Genomic DNA, 19,392 nt, shown 5'->3' on the forward strand with positions numbered 1-19,392 from the left:
AAACCGACGTCAGAACGTTTGTTTGATTCACTCACTTCGGCTACACAGGTTAATATGCCAAGTCCGAGTCAGCACAAGCAGGCAAGACGGGAGAGCCCCCAATATCCACAGTTGGTGATGGGCCAAAAACTTCCAAGGTTGTCACCCCCGTGAAAATACAGTTTAAGGGGAACAGAAGTGGACTCGGCTAGGATAGATGAAAAACCGCGAAGACCCTGCAAGAAGATTTTAATTTATACAACACGAACACACCTCTGAGCATACACGCTGCTCTAGATAACTTCACCAGCGCTCCATACCCGTCCTCCGGAGCCGATTTCAAGGCGTCGTCGAAGGAAGCGACACTTTGCGCAGTTTTCGTCCACGGCAAGCTGTATATTCTAGGCGACCGATACTGCATCGAATATCTGCAGAAGCTTGCCCTCCACAAGCCCACCGGACGTTGGCGAACTGAGAGTTCAAGAAGGGGTCAGCTGGAGTGTTCTTGGACCTATGACTATGCATTCCACAGCACAACAACAGATGGTTCTTTGCGAAAATTCTTGATGTCATTCGCAGCCTGCGTCATGTAGGAGTTTGTCACCGCCCCGATTCAGCAAGGTGCTGGTTTACAACGGGGAATTCTCGGCTGGCATTCTGGAGGGAAGGTTTAGCAAGCCTGTTGAGAGCAGTATGAATGTGGGCAGTGACTGCAGTAGATAGGCAAACATTCCTGCAGAGGAGAACGGTAAGCTCACTTGCATTGACTTTCTGTCTCATTCGCTACTTTGGCAAGACTTAGGATAGCTCCTCCCTTATAGCCTCCATCAGGAGGTAGGGTATATTTTATGACCGGAACAGAATCTGCAGGTAGCTCCACGGATACGTTGCTGGTGTCATGATCAAGCACAACTAACTTACGTCCGAACGGTAATGCCATAGATACTGGCAATTCTTAACTGCAATTACACGTTTATGAGGCATTGGTGTCGTGATAAGTTTAAATAATGTAACTTCATATGTTCTTGGATGTACTAGTTGCCCAACTAGCGCCTAGATGTGCACATCTCCGTCTTGCTCGCTCCCTTATGTTGCCCTCCCGGTCTACGGTCGCCTCTTAAGGTATCGTACTGTTGATGAATTTCATCGACTGATACAATCAACGTGTGCCTTTTCTCATACCATCGCCCAATAATTACTAGTGGTATAACCATCGACGAACAAAACGTAGCTATCCAAATTTACTCCATTGTTAGGGTAATACCTCTCGACCTGATAAACCAACCCCAGTTATCCAAGAAAAGTCCCTTCAGAGGTTCCCCTAAATACCTAAAGGTGCCTAACAATGCTTCGATCACTGCGCAGGAGCGATATGCAAGTTCGCTGGCTTATGAGATGAGAATCGCATCGTGATCTTGCTCAAAACACCAGTCGAGAAACCGGGAGTGTGATTCAACAGCCAATGAAACTCAGGATGGAGTCGTTGGCAACGTAGCACTCGAATTTCCCTCCTAGCCGATTAATTCATAAATCCGCACGTTCAAGGACTTTTTATGTGTATCACACACCTTTGCCCCATTTCCGGAGGCCGCTAGGTCGCTGGACCAGTCGGGGCCAATGCTGCTGGGAGGTGCGACCAGAGACCGGATTGGACTGGTTTGGGGACGCAAAAGTAGCCGTAGTATGCGAACTCGGTGAGGAATTTAAATGTGCCGACTTCGGTGTCTTCCCGAGTATCTACTTTGGACCTCGTGCATTTCGCCTTCCATCAAGGGAACGAAGTAGCGACACAGGAACGTAAAAGCCCCAGAGTGTACCGTGAATCATTTCTCATCGGCTTCTACAAGGAAGCCGAACGTCTTGGTATCGATAACCCTGTGCATTCGATTAACTGAGCCCCCGAAGTAGTTCCGGTCATCTTGTGGTTGCCCAATGTTGCCGCGTCGTCGCCATCTCGACATTCGCTGAGCCAGTGCACTTGAGTTTCCTCTCCTCATTCCTCTCTTACTGGTCTGCCGCGGGTAATCTCAGCAAAGCACGAATTTCGCGTTCGTTTATTGACGATTCAAAAATGATACTATGCAAAATGTTCGCCGCAGTAAAAGTATTTGTTGTCACAGACAGATAAGCTGGGATCCATTTCAAATCCACTCGAATTCTCTGTGTTGGCAACCATGGGACGCACAAAGTTCGATATGCCCCAACCAGGCGCATACTTCGTGAACTCTAATAGACAATAACTCCAGACTCCGTGCGGCATAGGCCGAATCTGGAGCGGAGAAATAGTGACCCAAAACCACGCAAAGCTTATATCATTTACAACTTATGACAGTTAATTCGTTTCATTGTCATAGGTGCTAATACTGATGCATAGTCCCCATACCGTGCGCTACGTCCTGTAGACCGAAGTTACGAAGTACCATGAACATTGCACCCGATGGCTTGTTGGCATTCCGCCACTGAAGCATGCCGGAAAACTATCCTACGCCCGCCGGCCCATGACCACGGTGCTTGACCCCTAGTTAGCACGTAACGAACCCAAAACATAGAGATGAAAGGACCACCTACACCGGAAGATACACATGACATCTAATATCACTCACCACACACTTCGCCTCCTCGGTCAACCTCATTACTTCGTCCAACGGCATACCCCCATACCTCGTCAAAATCGCCATCCCCACCGACTCAAGACTCTCCTGCGTGTTGATCGTGCAAATCCGCCCAATATCCTTATTTTCCTCGCCCTTTGGCCACGCATTAAGCGGCCAGAAGAAGCGCTCCTCCCTGACATCCACCAAGCCCGCGGCCCGGAACATAGCGCCCCAATGCTCCGAGTAAAAGGGCCTTCCGGCGCGCAGCAGGCTCTGTGAGATAAGGTGACTCCACCGCTGCAACGCGGTGCCGTCCCAGCTGCCGTCATCGCAGCGCAGGGGGAACATGTAGTCTTGGACTTCGACCCAGCCGTTGAGGGACAGGGCATCGGCCGCGGAGTGGATCACGGATTGGGGGTGTAGGAAGTTGTAGGCACAGGAGCGGAAGTGGATGAGGTCGAACTTTTGCGGGTAGACCCATTGGTCTTCGGCGTCGTCGATTTCAAAGTGGCAGTTCACGGGGACACTGTTTAGGGTTAGTTCAGACTGGTTTTGTGTTCTGCTCGTCGTCATGTGTGTACAAATCTGGTTGTATCGGACTCAAGTCCGTGCCGATGACATGAGCTGACGGGTGTAATTCAGCTAAGGTAATCGAGTAAGTACGTTATTTCGCATGTCAATATTCTGTGCCTGAAAGAGCACATACCCATCTCGATTGCCCACAGACCTTGGGTAGTCAGCAGTGGACCAATCTAACAGGAGAACCGTATATACCTGTTCCAGTGCCAACGTCTAACACATTGTGAAGTTCGCCCACTGGAGAGAAATAATATTCGTTGTCCATGGCAAGTAGGAATAATTGGTGTTCGAGTGCTGCACATAGGTTTAGCTCTTGATACAGGAAATGGGGCAACACCAGGAAGAAAGTACCTTCTCGCTCATATTCCCGCTACGATATCATGCCTGCATTAGAAGGAATCCTCATCTAAAGCCAGGGGCGATTGCGTACTTCGTCGTTAGGTAAAAGGTAACCTTAAGCACAACGCCAACGTCAACGACAGAACTCGAACTATCCGGGTAAGAATCATCTACATACGGCCAGCCTTATACGAGTGGTAAGTCCGACCATTTTCTTCAATAAACTCGTAGACGGCAGGGTCGACAGACCCAGTCCCATACCTAGAGCGAGTTAACTAGCATACCATAACGATTGCTACCGATAGTGACTTACGAAATAGCAATATCTACAGCGCTATCCGGGCGGAAGCCCTCATCGCCGCCCTCCATATCTTCGTCTTGTCCCCCGTCGGGATCTGAGCCGCCGTGATGGGCCATTCGCAACGTGCAACAACTTCCTCAAAAGCCGTATGCAGATACAATAAAGTATGTAATCCAACGGGTAGTTCAAAGCTATATGAAGTACCTGCGTAAGGGTCTGGTCTAGTTTAAGAAGGAAAAGTCTAGGTCGCAGGCTCCAGAACCCCCACAACCCGATACAGCGATGTTCCCTAACGATCCATGTCTCCTGAAGGATGGGTGTCAGGGATTAACCTGCGATGGCGGCTGGGCCGCATCCATAGCGCTTGTGCATGACGACAAAGCCGCTGTCTACGGAGTACTTACATGCCATTTTTGGACCTGATGCTGATGCTTGTCTGCCCGCGCCAACAGTTGCTTATTGGGGATCCGAAAACAAATCCGAGCTTGCCGGCGGCCTCGTTTGGCCTAGTGTGGGGGAGGAAAGTGGACAAGTTGCACATCGGGCCGGACGCACCGGCAAATGTATCCCGATATCAATCGGAAGGACACGAGCAGGTACTCCTTGGACAGAGAAAAGATCGTAAGGAAACCCCCTTGTGAGCATGCGGGTCTGACGAACAATTATAGATTCAAGGACAATCCCATTGCTGTGAAGATGCGAATCAGGTCTGTCTCTAATTGCAATCATCCCACCGCTTCTCACCGCTCCCCGAATCTCACCGCGTGAGAGAAACTTCGTCGATTGTCGTATCACGTCCGTTGGGGGTTCCTCAAAAGTGGGCTGCAGCGTCCGTCCCCGCAAACAGCCAGCTTGTGTCGAAACCTTATTCCTGTTTGCCTGAAGCCGAAATAGCAGCAGCAATCTAGATGCAAATGTCGTTTCAACATTGGAATGTTGGGCGGGAGACGTCGTGTAACCTTTCAGATCGTCACTCCGTCAACGATCTTCCTCCTCGGAAGTTGTTTCATGGCAGTTCATGGACTCTTCTAGACTGAGACGGCCAAGGATTTCATCATCTGTACTTCTTCCGTCACTGCGAAGGTTTTCATGTCAGTGCGGATATGCACATGTATTTCTTCTTTCAGGGGTCCGTCAAGTCAAGACTTGAAGCCGGTGTTCGAGTGGAGTCCAGATGCATCCAAACGGCAAGTCGTCCCGTCGCGATCTGACGATGCAATTGAATTATTCATTTCATTCTCATCCTTGCCAGATCCGTTACCGAGAAATACATTGTGTTGGTTCAGACTCGCATGTTTGGTGCGGCCCCGCATGCGCATTGTGGGTATAATCGACCGACGCTATCGGTAGCGCGTTAACGGGAGAGGGGTGCGCTACCGTGTAACCAATTTTTCCAACGGTCGGATGTCTCGCAGTAGACATGCTTAACTTTCGAACATTCTTAATCGCTTACTGTGTATTTTCGCTTAGTCAGGCCTAGCGCCTCGGCAACATCATCTCCTTACCTCCTTTCTTCTCGACCATACGCGATGTGAGTCGCATCTGGCTCTGAATACGGGCACGACAAGGTTCCACCTCCTCGAGACAATCGCAGCAGCGTGACGTTTGTGCCCGCTGCCTTTCGGTAATCTATCACCCGGCTGACTGACTACCCGCCATGGTCTGGGTAATGCACCCGACCCAAAAAACCAACCGTACGGTACTGACACAGCACTGCGAACCAACACGCAGCTGGCGTTTATTCGCACCATCCGAGCCCCAAACCGTGCCTCCGTCACAACGTTGACGGGTTATTTGGTAGCGAGAGCCCAAGGTTGAGCCAAGGCTGCTTCTTGTCGCACGACATTCCCCATTGCGTACTGTATGCGACCAAGCCTCAAGCAAGGTCTGGTTGTGCGATGGGTCAGATATGTTAATTATTATCCCCTGCGAAATCCGATGTCGTTGGTAGGGCGATCGTTCATCGGTAGCACTCATTTGGCACTGTGTCCGAGATCTTAGCCACTTACTGCTCGGCTGACATCATCTCCAATGGCTGGTCCTGGTTGAAAAATGAGGTGCGCCTCTCTGGTCCAGACCGCCGAACCCAATGCCGAACCCATAGGGCTCCTAGGTATAGTTCAGGCCGAAGTCAATAATCATCTCAGCGCCTGGTTGATAGGCAAAATGGTTAAGCGCCGGGTCTACCATCTGGCTCTTGGCTGCCTGCGTGTCCAGCTTTGCCAATTTAGTACACTATTGTGGTGTAACGTTTGCGTGTGAACCCACCAGCTTGTCCAGAGGCGATGTTTTGTGGGTCCCCTGAAGCAGCTTGAGGGAATTCTGCGCGGAAACGCTGAAAGATGCCAACTTCCCCGGAATTTCTTGACAGTACCCCCAGGCTCTTGAAGCCTCGACTGATCAAGGATACTCATCAATGATGGGCATAGGCGGTAGACGACCAGGACAAGGCCGGCACTACACGAATCTGAAGCCATGTTAATTCATGCAGCCTGCCCATGGTTGGTTGTCTCACACAATCCTCCCACCACCATGCTCCCGTCGACGCGGTTTGATGTGTCTCTTGGTCCAAGTAAGGTAGGCCCATGCCTGCTGCTAAGCATAGCTTCGCCGACACAAGCAGAGCAAAGCCCGTTGTTCGATGCTAGAGCGCTTAGTCTGAAGTCGTTGGCGGAGCCCCCAGCGTTAGAAAGGGCGTTCTCCTTGATCGAAAAACTGAGTCAAGCTTGGGCGATTTAGCATAACCTGTAGGTAAAGAACCCTGGTCATAGTCATAGTCAGCGACGAGCCAGAAATCTTGTGCCACCTTCATTGTTGGTTTACCCTATATGCCGCACAATCTTCCGCATGGCCAAGATGTATTCGCAATTCGCAGTACTATTTGGTCGATATCCCCTCGTCTTCCAAGAACGGGTGACCATTCCCCCGTGGGTGGACAGCTGCGCATTAAGATCAGCGGTCTTATCCAAACTTTAGCAGTCCAGTCTGAGGTCTGAAAAGGAAGAGTTGCTAGATATGTTGACCCAATGCTCCTAGACTTCGAAAGAATCTCTTCCGAAATCTTGCACAGCAAGGTACTCCCGATGTGGAGGAGCACAATAGGGTCACTGTGCTTCTACCGAGGTCACCAAAGGGGGTAAAGGTAACGTCGACAGATGCGTTATCCTTGTGGGCCGGCCGCATGTCACGCTCGCAAGCCTGTATTAAACTGTTAGAATGACCGTGCGGGTGAGAACTTCAGGGAAATGGTGGAGCATTCTTCGTATGTGTTGAGCAAGGACGACTGAAGGTCGGGAATCATTCAGGGACTAGAGTGGGGCATCCATACATATCCATCACCACACATCCATACCACGTTTTCCGTACTTCGCTCTGCAGCAGGATCGTTGCTACTCCCCCGGACCAGGTGTGCAAGCCCAATCCATGAGCGATGCGGCAGACGATACCGGCGGCGTTCCAGCACTGACTGAGAAGGGGTTTGCTCTGGAGAAACAATAGTAAGATGCCCAAGGTTTGTACCACGACTATGCTGTTCTCTTCTAGCAATTCCAGGTTTTTCAAACTCTTGGAATGGAGGAAGAAGGTTCGGGAGGCCGCGATCTGGTCAGCCGGGGAGAGACCCGAGAAGCGGCAATAATGGATGAAAATTACATTGAGACCATAGTGGAATTCGATACTATTAGGCGCTGCCCTCAGTGAACTTCCCAGTCCAATGACGTCTTGTCGTTTTGGGGGCGCGACTCTTACAGACTGCGGCAGGCTTGGTCGAAGGCAGGGCGGTGGAAGAGAGGGTGAAGGTGGTATACCCTCTTAAAATAGCTCTGCACGAGGTGATTGGCGAGTCCGCAAGGCGGAAGAGAGAGGTGTCACCTGAACCACGATTGAACGTGTAAGAAGGACCATCAAGGGCGCCAGTTTGTGCCCGTGGCTTCGGAACGGATGGAGTGGGCTGGCGAGCTGGCCCGGACTCGCCCTATGTCTTCACCCACTCGCGGAACCTCCAAGTAAGCCAAGGGAATGCGAGGCTTGCTTTTACCGGGGGTTTGCCACTTGATGTGTTCTGGTGCCATGTGAACCTGGAAACCTGGAGATGACGGGATAGATATTAATGCGGTGATATGCCAAAGTCTCCTCCGGCGGCTGGCGGATGCGATCATGGAGCGTCTATATCTACCAAAGGTCGACAATCCCAATTCAGTCGACACATGGCAGGCGAAAATGGGATGTACACATCATTTCTCGCAGTCCGTAAATTTATGACTTTATAGAGACACTGCTCCAGGCCAAGTGAGCGGCGGTTGCAAGATGAGCAAACAAGTTTTCTGCCATCGCATCTAGATTTGATTTTACAAGAAGTCTTACAAGCTTTTTTCACAAAAATTTACCCGAGCCATAAACGTGCTTGGACGTGATAAGACCTTTCCAGTAAGATTTTATGACGTCGTCAATGCTCACGGGGCTTGGAAGCTGCGTTGTGGACTTGGTTGGCAGTGGCTTATTGATAACCTTGGAAACACTATTTTGAAGCTTGGAGTCGCATTTACTAAAGTGGTCATAGCATACATCGGATGACAGGCACAGTACGTTGACTCTAAGGAGCAACCCACGTGGAGGCACAGCTGCCGCACGCACGGGCTGGCTCCAAAGTCACAAGCTTAAGCCGATTCGGATCAACTTCCGCCCACGTCGCGTCCACTGATGCCGATACCGATGTCTCAACAGTTGCGGTCTCAAGGTGGGAGAATTGAGCTACAATAAGTTGCCGCATAGCTACGATGGTATCCAGCATAAATCTCAAATCCGTACTCTTGCTGTTTGTCGAGGAAACCTAGAGTCTATAGGAAGATCTATCATGGCCCATGGGAAACTCCCCTCGCTGGCTCATTCTCTTCAAGGTCTAGATTTGACCTGTCGTGGCATATCACGCCGTTTCGTGATGACTATGCTGACGCAAGAATCCCTTAAAAAGTAGCCGAACACCCTCGATGTCTTCCAGTGAACATACCTTGGCAATGTCTATTAGGCGTCTCAGCTTCTTGAGCAGCTCAGATCTAATAAGACAGGAAAGCACTCACAGTGATCTGGGCGCACTATCACCAACGCACCGCGGCTTGGGCTCACTCCGTAGGCCTCGTACGCATACCCATGGCCAGAATTATAACTCTCGTCGTCGACGAAAACCTTGAAGAGACCTGGGCACCAGGTTAAGCAGCCACGTTCGACCACAGCCCCCAGAAGCGCTTACATGTCATTTTCCACTTGCCCGTCAAGGGTGTGAAGACGTGTGGTATCTGCTCTTGCTGAACCTCCGTGCGTTTCGCTGATATGACGAGAATAGGATTAATCACGCTGTCTGGATCAGAATTGCATGGTGTGAAGTCTTGGATGATTGTATCCAATCCCTTGGAGAGCTATTAAGTGGTCAGTAGTAATATGCAAAATTCGACGTTGCAAACCACGCATTACCCGTTCCAGCCGTGTGGATATAGTACCCTGGCGAATATCTCCGGCAAAAACCACGATGTGCCATTGGGAGGTCGCCGGCAAGGCTCTGACCAACTGCAAGGCCCGGGCATCACAGAACCTCACTACCTGCGCACTTGGAAACCGCATTCCTACCGTCAGTTTCTCGGCAAGACTGTGATCACTCGTACTCGCAGACACTATCATGGAGTCGTCATATTTGATGGCCTGTCCCGCGGTGTACCGGCCGGCTTTCACAAACTGCTCTCGAAAATGTTCGGGCGTGATGCCGTGCTCTCGTCGATATGACGTGGAGAAGAGTTTGGGAAAATGACGATCGAAATCTATCAGCTCTTTGGCAGTCTTCTGCCGCTCAGAGACGTAGGTCTCCAACAACTCTGGCACGGCCAGACCATGAAGAACCGCGGCCAATTTCCAGCCAATGTTGTACCCGTCCTGGAGACTGACATTCATCCCCTGTCCCGCCTTGGGAGAGTGCGTGTGGCAGGCGTCTCCCGTCAAGAAGACGCGATGATCCTTGGTGAAGTAGTCAGCACGACGCTGGCCAATGGCATACGCAGACCACCAGCAGGTCTCAACGATGTGCATAGTGTATGGTTTGAATATGAGACGGGCCCTTAGCTGCAGATCCTCTAGCGAAATCTTTTTCGGGTCAACCTGGCCCAACTCGATATAAAATCGAACCAAGCTGTCACCCTCGCGCGGGATGATCATCAAATTACCCTCGGCAGAGTTCAACAGCGCTTTCTTTCGGATATCTGGGAAATTCGTCCGTGGGTAAACGTCCATGACACCCCAGACGGCATCGGTGCTGTCGCCAATCATTTTGAATCCTAGTGATTTCCGAACGAGGCTGTGCGCTCCGTCACAACCCTGTATCATGTATTAGCCACTGTCGGATGGTCTCTTCGAGTCCGCCGGAAGTCCACTTACCAGAGCATACTTCGCTTTAAATATCTGCTGAAATTCATCCTTCGTAGCGTTGACAGTGACAGGATATGCTTCAGGGTCCCCAGACACGGCACTGTCAACAAGGACCGTGCGCACATCATACCCGTACAAAATATTCGCCTGCCCTGACGAAGACGAGCGGCGCATCTCATCCGTGATGATGGCATTCATCCGTGCCTGATTCAGAATGACATGAGGCTGGTGACTCAAGCCCGGCTCCAAATCTGGCGCATAGTGGTTTCGCTTGATAGCCCCTGTGTCATCTGAAGACCAGAACGACAGCTCCAGAACGTGGTAGGCCTCCTTGAGCAATTCGTCGGAAATGCCAAAGCTCTCAAACATCTCGACGGTGCGGCACTGTACCCCGTCGGCCTGCCCCATTTTGAGAGGCCCCGGCCGCCGCTCCAAGATCTTGAAGTCGATTCCGCACCGAGCAAGCCACAACGCCGCACACAGGCCGGCCGACCCACCACCACAGATTAGAACATCAACCTGTTGCGTCATCCTAGCCACTGCGTGAAAGTGAGTGATCGAGCAACGGAAATTGCGGGGCTCAGGGTCGCTTCTGAAGATGCTTCGTCAACAGCCGAAAGCCACGACTGGCCCGGATGTTGATCGCGGAGATACACCCGGCATATGACGACACCCAATAAACCCAGTCGGCCACATGACCACGCTAAGGTTGCCACACGGCGGCGTCCACAAAGATAAACAGCAGGGAACGACGAAAGTCTACTTACCCCGGCTCACGAACACGGTAGAAGAGCGGGGCACTGGAATCAACCTGACCTCCTCAGAACTGGAGGGGCAGAAACCCTCCGAGCATTATGATTGGCTCATCGGCAATGACTTACACGGGTGCCGGGCACAGTGCTGCGAAACTTGGGGTGCGTTTGTTTTCCGTCCGCAACTTCGGACAGACGGGGGATGCTTTGGGCCAGGGTAACTACTCGAATCTGCACGCGGGCACCAGATTGGGCGGAAGCTCTTGAAAGCTCTTGCAGGTAGACTTCTTCGTGTCCCCAGCGACGCAAAGCATCCACTTCATCGAGGTTGTAGGCCGGCCTGAAACCAAAGCAGGCCCTTCGCGGGGTTCGGTAGTTCCGTGTTCGTGGGTTTACGTTACTGGAGGTTTGACGGAAGCGATGAATTTAATTGCAACCTTGCCACGATTCCTCTGGTTTCTTCGCTTCTCTGATGGAGGTGCTGGTCGATACGCTCTTGCTTAGTTACGAGTTATCAATAGCGACCAAGCTGGGCTCAGATTGAACCACATAGTTTAACCGAAGCTCGACTTCGCACCTGTCAGATTCCAGTCACTCCAGACTCCAGACGGGGAACAGGCTACGGTACCAATAGTGAGCCTGTGACCAGTGATAGCGCATGTGCGACCGCCTGCAACTTCCTTCACGTACGAGCTCTGACATGGAGAGAACCGACTGTCCTTTGCGGGCCGCACTGGATACACTCGACGTGGTTTTCTTCGGCTTGGCGCTCGAGGTCTGCGATGCTCGCCTTGCTGTCGAGAATGGCTTGAGAATATGCAGAACTGGGTTCACTGTGCATCCGGTGGCGGCGTTGGGGTTTGAAGCAAAGTGAGGTGTCTCAAGTCATCTCAAGAGGGGTCACGCGTGACTTACCAAGGAAAATGAAGAAATTGGGAATCCGCTCAACACGGAGCAATTGTATGCCTCGCCTCCACCAACGCACATTCGCCAAGACAATGAAATATGCCTCAATGACCCCCTCCTTGGGTCAAATGCCTTCCGGCATAATATCCAGAGCGGGGGAGTTGATCAAAGTTCCATTCGGCTCTTCAGGTACACCGAGTCGAAAATGCGCCGCTTGCACCTGACCTCGAAATCAGGCATCAGTATTTCGTGATACTTCTCTACCTATACATCGCGGTGCTGTCAAAACCGCGCAGATCGGTCTCGGTGGTGGCAAATACCAAGAAGCGGAATACCTGCATCGAGCCGGGGACGTTAGTCTCACGCGGCTGCATCAACTGCTCTGATCTTGCGAATAGGAATCGCGACTGGTGGATGTACACGTTGTCTGTCTTGTAATGAAGAACGTGCTGACTCCATCTACCCAGCGACTCGATCCACTCGCACTTCTCAACACTGAAGGACATCTTGCCGGAGAGATCTTATCTGTTGGCCACACGGTCAAGTTAAGTCCGTAGCTCGATGTTGAGGAAGGGCACGCGACTCCTGGGACAGCGCACAAGATGAATCTCGGTGGTAAAATGTTCAAGCACGACTTTAGATCGGCTGATCCCGGCCTGGTTTGTCCAAGCCGCTCTTGAGTAGTGAAACGTGGGATGGGAGTAGCAGGATACGCTCAGTGTAGTTGGGCGGAACGATCCTGGCCACTAACATGACCTCAGGGGCGGTGGCACCGGAACACATCCGGGAGCGTTGGTGACGTAATGAGGCAGAATTTTCTGTGTGGACTTGACTGTGATAGTTTGCAGATAGGAGGAAACGATCATTCCTCTTGGTGGCCCCGATCAGAATGACCCGGACCTTCCGTCGATGCCTTTCATCTGTCATGTCATCGATTTGTTATCTTCTCTTGCCGAGACTGACTCGTCTTACACTGGTACAGCCTGGACTAGGATCTACACCCGTTCGTTATTTTGTCACACTGCACTACGCGCCATTTATACACTGAGTGGCACTCCTAGGCCGATGCCGAGTGTGGCCCTCGATGGCAGTCCAATATGAGACTGACTCTTGGTTTGCGGTAACGTTCCTCCATGTCTTCAATGCGTCCGCAGACGCTTGTTTGGTGCTGGTCGGTGCACTGCTGGCAATGCTGTGTAATGGTGTACCGCTGTAATTCGCTAGTGTCGCGGATGGGATCGAGGCCCCTGAGCTAGCGAATGGGGTAATCTCTGGCCCTTCAGGGTTTTCGCTTAATTAGGTGAAAGCAAGCTCACCGTTGCCTGTTACATTCCCAAACACACCGAGTTGACACAGATAGCCCGTATCGCTGTCCCAGGGTACTGTATAGTTCCATACTAACTTACTGCAATTGATTGGTAGTCCAATCCAACATCAAAGATCACGACTCACAAGAACCGAACGTGCAAAGTTCTTGGGTCTGAGACACTAATGCACACGGATATGGGACAACGGTTATAGTGCTTGTAGTATACCAGGTGATTGATATCGTTCGAAGACTTTGAGGAGGGTTCCCAACCTCTATATCCAGTAGAGAACCCAAATTGGGATATTCCATTACCAAGTCAAAATAGAGGGGGCGAGTTGTGTACCTTTCAGACTCAGCATCTCCAGCATGGCTAATTTGACAAAGTGAAATCAAGAATATGACAAAAGTAGCATCATGTTCGCATTTGGAAGCAGATTTGACCAAATGTAATCGTATAATTTCAGTGAGTCCGGTTATAATCTCAGGAGCTAGGATAGACCGTGGACAACAAGAAATTTCAGAGTTGAGTGGAAACGGGGCATTATAAGGAGGCTAAATCACGGTAACGTGTTTTGGCTACTACTTTCCACATTGAATACAACCGTGTATGGAGCCAAGGGTGTAGCAAGCATTTTCTTATTGAACCCAACGTCACCATGTGCAGTACCTATTCTGCTGGCCGTGTGATTTGGCATTCAACATGCGTTTCGGTCCATCGGGAAATTAGAATTGGTTCGATGCTCTGTCCCATCTAAAAGTACACCCTCTGCAATCGACCTGTTTTGGAATGGACCTTCTGCCTCCCTTCAGAGTCTTACCCCCTTTTCCTGGTTCTTCCCTGACAAGTCGAAGCAATCATTCTGGATGCCTTCTCTGAATTTGACAGCCAGACGAAGGCACCGATGCCGTTACTGCCTCAGGTCACGACAATGATTTCTTGATCTCAGGCTGGCCCCAGTTGGCATATTATTTGTTGTGGCAGTCATTGGCTGACAGTACCATGCTGGTTGCAAGGAGGAGATAGGCCATGGTCTGGAAGGTATAGACTTGGTTGCGGTCAGATCCTGAGAACTATACAGGAAGTGCGTGTCGAAGGTGACGACCAATGCGAGCAGCTTGGGGATGTAGGGGTTGAATAATTTTTGCCGACTTCTGCTGGCAAGGACGTCTGTGATGAAACGATGAAACCTTCGCGTGTGGCAATGATGGCGATGCTCCCTACTGTTGGCGCAATCAAATCTCGAGTATATACGTGCAAGATCATAAATAGACACAATCTATGAAGTAATTTTCATGCCATACATAGTATATTGATAAATTGCACGGACTCGTCCGAATAATGGCAATTGTGGTTGATTCCACGTGGACTACTACTCCCATTATAGCGATGGCGACGAACCTCGGGTCGGTTACAATCCGGTTCCATTCCTGTGATCGTGAAACAAGAACGGACATTTTTATGCCGATAGTCTATGGTGCTTATTCTTTATTTTACTTCATGTACATGTCCGGACTGTCCTAATCAGGAAGATTTTTTCGTACGCATGCTTTTTTTCTCTGATTAATCCGGTCAACACCTCGGAGTGGATAAATCAAGGTGTTATAAGTAGTAAACTAGGGATTCAGTTCCAACACCAGATTCTTTAATGAGAGTACATGGCACATAATGGTTAGTTGGAGCAGGTTAAATTCAACTGTCATCTCAAAGCTGGTTTTTACAAACAGATGTACGGGACAAAACCGCGCCTCTCAATTCTTGAGACATTGGGAATGGTGCTGCTACTGGTTTTCATGGGTACGCCGCCGCCTCTTAACTATCTCAGCTCGATCATCGCTAAATATTCACAATAGTACCTCCCCAACTTGGGCTCAACATAACGCGCTGTCTCTTCCTCGCCTGGCAGCGAGGAATTTCCCTCCGCTACTACGTGACATGTGCCGCCAACCGCGTCTTCCTTGGTGGATTCTCGCCGCGCCAGTTGCAGAACCTCGTAGCTCCATCAGCGCAAACATATGCAAAGTGGGTCAAGAGGAAGCTTCAAAGAGCAGGTAAATCAAACGACGCATTCATCCTTCACCGCGTGCACTACGATGTCCACCCCCTGACGTCCTGCGGCGGCTCCATGATGTGGATCGGAGACCGCAAAAAAGCCACCAAATTCGTTCTTTTCTTCCATGGCGGTGGTTACATCACGCCTCTTCTTCAGGGACATGTGGAGTGGTGCTGGCAGGCGTACGTCGTGGCCGGCCAGGAGGTGGGCGTCGAAGTTGCAGTTTGCGTGTTGGAGTATACACTCATCCCGGCGGCGAGATATCCACACCAGCTTATTCAAGCCACCACCGCATTCAATGAAATGCTACGGTTGGGGATCAAACCGGGCGACATCATCATTGGAGGAGATTCTGCGGGTGGAAACCTGGCAACGCAATTGCTGGGGCATTTGATGACGCCCCATCCGACGACTCCGCCGGTGAACTTGGTCGAGCCCCTGCGTGGTGTGTTTTTGGTTTCGCCCTTTGTGAGCCATGATACCGATACGCCGTCGCATCGAATCAACAAAAATATCGATATGCTGCCCCCTGTTATTGCCGTTGACCTTCCCCGGCAACTGTTGTCGGAGGGGCCATGGGAACTGGAGAGACGACAGGGGCAGGGGTGGGCTTTGATTCTGGATGTTGATGAGTCCTGGCTAGACAGATTGGGGACAGTGGTTACCAACTTGTACGTTACGGTAGGGGAGCAGGAGGTGCTGAGAGACCAGGGCATTAAGTTGGCAAAGGTAGTGGAGCGCAGGAACAAGGGGATGAATGTAAAGCTTGAGACTTCGCACAACGAGGCACATGATTTCATCTTGTTGGAAGGCGAGAAAGAGGTTGTTGGGGATGCGACGAGGAGGATGAAAGACTGGGTGAAGACCATTATCTGTTAACGTCCCACACCCGCATCCGGGACACCCCCACATGTGGGACACCCAAAAATGCCTCATCAACACCGCTAGCCTCTAACTTCAACCTCTTTTTTCTTTACCAATATCGATTCAATCGTTACGAAATTTTACGTACGTCTTCTTTACACTAATATGAGTCAATATACCGAAGATGATATTTATCGAGCTCTTCAAGCAATAGCTACCGGTCAAAGCCTTCGAAAAGCAGCATATGAGCATGGTGTCCCAAGGTCTACTCTTTCACGACGGATTCAGGGAGCCCAGTCAAGAGATACAGCCTTCGCTGACTACCAGAGGCTCTCTTCAGCCCAGGAATCTCATCTGGCTGAATGGGTTCGAATCCAGGCCGCCCTAGGCCTCCCACCAACCCATCAACAGCTCAAAGACTTCGCCGAGCGTATCCTACAGATCCACGGAGACACCGAACCACTTGGAAAGAACTGGGTCCAGGCTTTTATCAAGAGGAACCCTTCAGTCAAGGTCCAGAGAAGCAGAGCTATCGATTCCCAGCGTATTAATGGAGCCTCAGCTAATGTGATCAGGCAATGGTTCAAATACCTCGCTATCCCTGAGATCAAAGCTATTAAGGCCTCGAATCGATACAATATGGATGAGACAGGTATTCTAGAAGGTAGAGGATCAAATTATCTTGTTCTAGGATCATCTGAGACTCGTTCTATACGGAAGAAACAGCCTGGATCTCGAGCTTGGACATCTCTTATAGAGTGTATCTCTGCGACTGGTACTGCACTACCCCCACTTGTGATATACAAGGGGAAGTCTGTCCAGCAGCAGTGGTTTCCTCTGGACTTGACTCCATACGAAGCCTGGAGGTTTACAGCAACAGAGAATGGGTGGACGTCAGAGTCTACGGCTATTGAGTGGCTACAAAAGATCTTTATTCCTTTGACTCAACCAGAGGACCCTGAAGAGACTAGGTTACTTATCCTAGATGGGCATAGTAGCCACGAAACGACAGAGTTTATGTACCTCTGCTTCATAAACAAGATACACTTGCTTTTCTTGCCGCCACACACATCCCACGTTCTCCAGCCTCTCGATCAGTCAGTCTTTGGACCCCTCAAGGCAGCCTATAAGAAGGAGCTTGGTTACCTTGACCGATGGGATACTACTACTGTCGTAGGGAAGAGAAACTTTCTCCTCTGCTATAGAAAGGCACGTCTAGCAGCATTGACCGCTAAGAACATTATCAGTGAATGGAAATATACTGGTCTCTGGCCTTCGAGCATAGCTAGACCACTTATGAGCCCCCTGATCCTTGAGAATACGTCAGCACCAATCAAACAGCCTAGTCAGACTTGCAAAGGGCACTCTAGTAGTCAGGACTGGGCGTTAGAGACATCAAAAGTAGCCTGGTCAACGCCTAAGAGGAGAGATGAGCTCCAAGATCAACTCAGCTTATTCAGCAAGCTTGATAGTGATCCAAATACCCAGCGGCTACTCTTTCAGAAAGTTCAAAAGGGCTTTGATGAGAAGGACTACCAATTAGCTGTCTCACAGCGAAAGATTGAGGTAATAGAGGCAGAGCTTGAGGCTAGTAGGGCTAGGAAGCGGAGGAAGGTCAAGATGAGCCCAAATTCGAAGTTTACTAATATCAAGGCTATTCGGAAGGCTCAAATCGAGGCTGGTGAAATTGAGGATAGTACAGATGAGTCTAGCGAGTCTGAAAACCCTAGTGACGGTGAAAGCTGTATTGTAGTCGCATTAGAATAAGTGTAAAAAAAGGTTGAAGTTAATGGTTATAATATACAGCATCATTTTTAGGGCGTCCCACATGTGGGGGTGTCCCGGATGTAGGTGTGGGACGTTAATAGTGCCTACACGTTGGACTGTGACGCATTATTAAAAGTGCCACCACGCTATCAAGTCGAGACCAGAAAATTGGCGCCCAACCCCATTTCTAAAGTTGCAGTTTGCGAGCCAAGGTTTCTCCACCTAGCTTTATCACGAAAGGCATTGGATCGACTTTTTCGTGCAGGATACAAAAGGTATTTTATACAGCTGGAAACCAGCTATTTCGAAATTTGCGAACTTCAGTATCCGCACCTTCATATAAGACACAGCATCTTTTTTTACATGGACCTAGCTGGGGCAGCACCTTATTTTGTTTTCTTTATCTTTTCGCTCTCAACACCTCGGTGTTAAGAATGACGTTTCCAATGACTGCTGCTGATTCCGGTATACTATCCAGCCTGATGACTTCGGCAGCTTTGAGGACAATAAAGAAGAACTCGTAGCGCAGCAGCAGAGTTGATTGGCAGTCTTTCCAGAGTAGCTAGGCTTATGGTTTGCGTCAGAATTGGTTGCACTCTCATGATGGCGGTGGCGAGATCCCCGTCTAAACCAGCACCATCAGATGGAAAATATTAGTCATGGAAATTCAACAACAACAGGAAAGGCAATTTCAGCACAGCACGTATTTGAGTTAAATAAAGGCAACTTGACAAGACGTGTCGAATTGATACCGTATAGTAGTCTGAGCTAGCTGGAGGGTTCGGGATGTTCTGCGTATCCTAATAGACTCGATCGACACTATGCAAATCAACTCTCTGAGAAGCGAAGCATTAATAGGATTGGGTGGTTCGGGTCTCGATAGATGTTTTATTTAGTGAGTCTGGGAATTCCTTGTAATAATGGGAGAGCTTGAATCAGCAACTCGCGTCTGATGGCTCTCCCGTCTCAAGCAATCCCTTTCTAGCCTCGCTTATGCTGCCTCGTTTCGCAAATCATATTCAGGCCGGACGAATCAATTGAACCACTGTTTACCCCAGGAAAGCTCGCGATTTCAAACTTTTGAGTTCGCATGACCTGATTGTCCTGATTTATCTAAGAGGCAGTCCATGTGCTTATTACTTGAGTGAACTTGACCAATTTCAAGGATGTATAGCAAGGATATATGGCCCCAAATATATCCGCTGAGTCATTGCCTCGCAAATTTATTAAAATTAGACCAGATGAAGCCCAGGGAGATTCATCCAGATTATGATAGAACGTACAAACTTAAGTTATCATATTTTCGTCTGAAGACTCAGATGGCTGGCTCATGTCAGCGCCTAGACTGGCGGCTAAAGCTTGACTTGGCTTGTCTTGTCTAAGAATAACATCCACCGGCGACCTCATGTTTGGCGGCTGCCTCCAGGCGGACAGCCCTCATGACACCCAGTTAAATTTCTGGTCCGTTGTCTATGATGAATTTGGTGATCAGATCAGTGACAATAGTTGTCACCGTTGCTGACAAAGGCACGTGCATTAGGGC

The 19,392-nt window shown here is 50.0% G+C and overlaps 3 protein-coding genes across 3 annotated transcripts; 1 reads left to right on the plus strand and 2 right to left on the minus strand.

Moving 5' to 3' along the window:
* Positions 1 to 2,327: 2,327 nt before the first annotated feature.
* BCR38DRAFT_71707 (S-adenosyl-L-methionine-dependent methyltransferase) lies at positions 2,328 to 4,078 on the minus strand. Its single transcript, XM_040865582.1, has 9 exons — positions 3,805 to 4,078; positions 3,670 to 3,752; positions 3,583 to 3,605; positions 3,504 to 3,522; positions 3,348 to 3,446; positions 3,280 to 3,300; positions 3,155 to 3,215; positions 2,548 to 3,099; positions 2,328 to 2,489 (listed from the first exon to the last, which is right to left on the minus strand). The coding sequence occupies exons 1-9, from the start codon at positions 3,906 to 3,908 to the stop codon at positions 2,462 to 2,464; spliced, it is 990 nt and encodes a 329-aa protein (XP_040711708.1). The 5' UTR covers positions 3,909 to 4,078; the 3' UTR covers positions 2,328 to 2,461.
* A 4,245-nt stretch (positions 4,079 to 8,323) lies between these two features.
* BCR38DRAFT_446937 (FAD binding domain-containing protein) lies at positions 8,324 to 10,963 on the minus strand. Its single transcript, XM_040861124.1, has 5 exons — positions 10,210 to 10,963; positions 9,259 to 10,149; positions 9,038 to 9,203; positions 8,868 to 8,984; positions 8,324 to 8,808 (listed from the first exon to the last, which is right to left on the minus strand). The coding sequence occupies exons 1-5, from the start codon at positions 10,729 to 10,731 to the stop codon at positions 8,714 to 8,716; spliced, it is 1,791 nt and encodes a 596-aa protein (XP_040711709.1). The 5' UTR covers positions 10,732 to 10,963; the 3' UTR covers positions 8,324 to 8,713.
* Positions 10,964 to 14,833: 3,870 nt separating this feature from the next.
* On the plus strand, positions 14,834 to 15,937 carry BCR38DRAFT_413217 (Alpha/Beta hydrolase protein; the record flags this gene model as incomplete). The annotated part of the gene is made up of 4 exons (XM_040858808.1): positions 14,834 to 14,836; positions 14,893 to 14,962; positions 15,019 to 15,823; positions 15,877 to 15,937. 4 exons carry the CDS (start codon positions 14,834 to 14,836, stop codon positions 15,935 to 15,937), a joined length of 939 nt encoding a protein of 312 aa, XP_040711710.1.
* Positions 15,938 to 19,392: the final 3,455 nt, after the last annotated feature.

The sequence above is a fragment of the Pseudomassariella vexata genome, assembly GCF_002105095.1.
Source record: "Pseudomassariella vexata strain CBS 129021 chromosome Unknown BCR38scaffold_15, whole genome shotgun sequence".
Classification (NCBI taxonomy): domain Eukaryota; kingdom Fungi; phylum Ascomycota; class Sordariomycetes; order Amphisphaeriales; family Pseudomassariaceae; genus Pseudomassariella; species Pseudomassariella vexata.

Coding starts and splice junctions, on each gene's coding strand:
- BCR38DRAFT_71707 (XM_040865582.1), bottom strand. CDS start 3,908: ATGGCCCATCACGGCGGCTCAGATCCCGACGGGGGACAAGACGAAGAT. Junction 3,216..3,279: donor TCTGTGGGCAATCGAGATGG/GTATGTGCTCTT, acceptor CGATTACCTTAG/CTGAATTACACCCGTCAGCT. Junction 2,490..2,547: donor TGTCATGTGTATCTTCCGGT/GTAGGTGGTCCT, acceptor CTAGGGGTCAAG/CACCGTGGTCATGGGCCGGC.
- BCR38DRAFT_446937 (XM_040861124.1), bottom strand. CDS start 10,731: ATGACGCAACAGGTTGATGTTCTAATCTGTGGTGGTGGGTCGGCCGGC. Junction 10,150..10,209: donor TTAAAGCGAAGTATGCTCTG/GTAAGTGGACTT, acceptor TACATGATACAG/GGTTGTGACGGAGCGCACAG. Junction 8,985..9,037: donor GGGCAAGTGGAAAATGACAT/GTAAGCGCTTCT, acceptor CCTGGTGCCCAG/GTCTCTTCAAGGTTTTCGTC.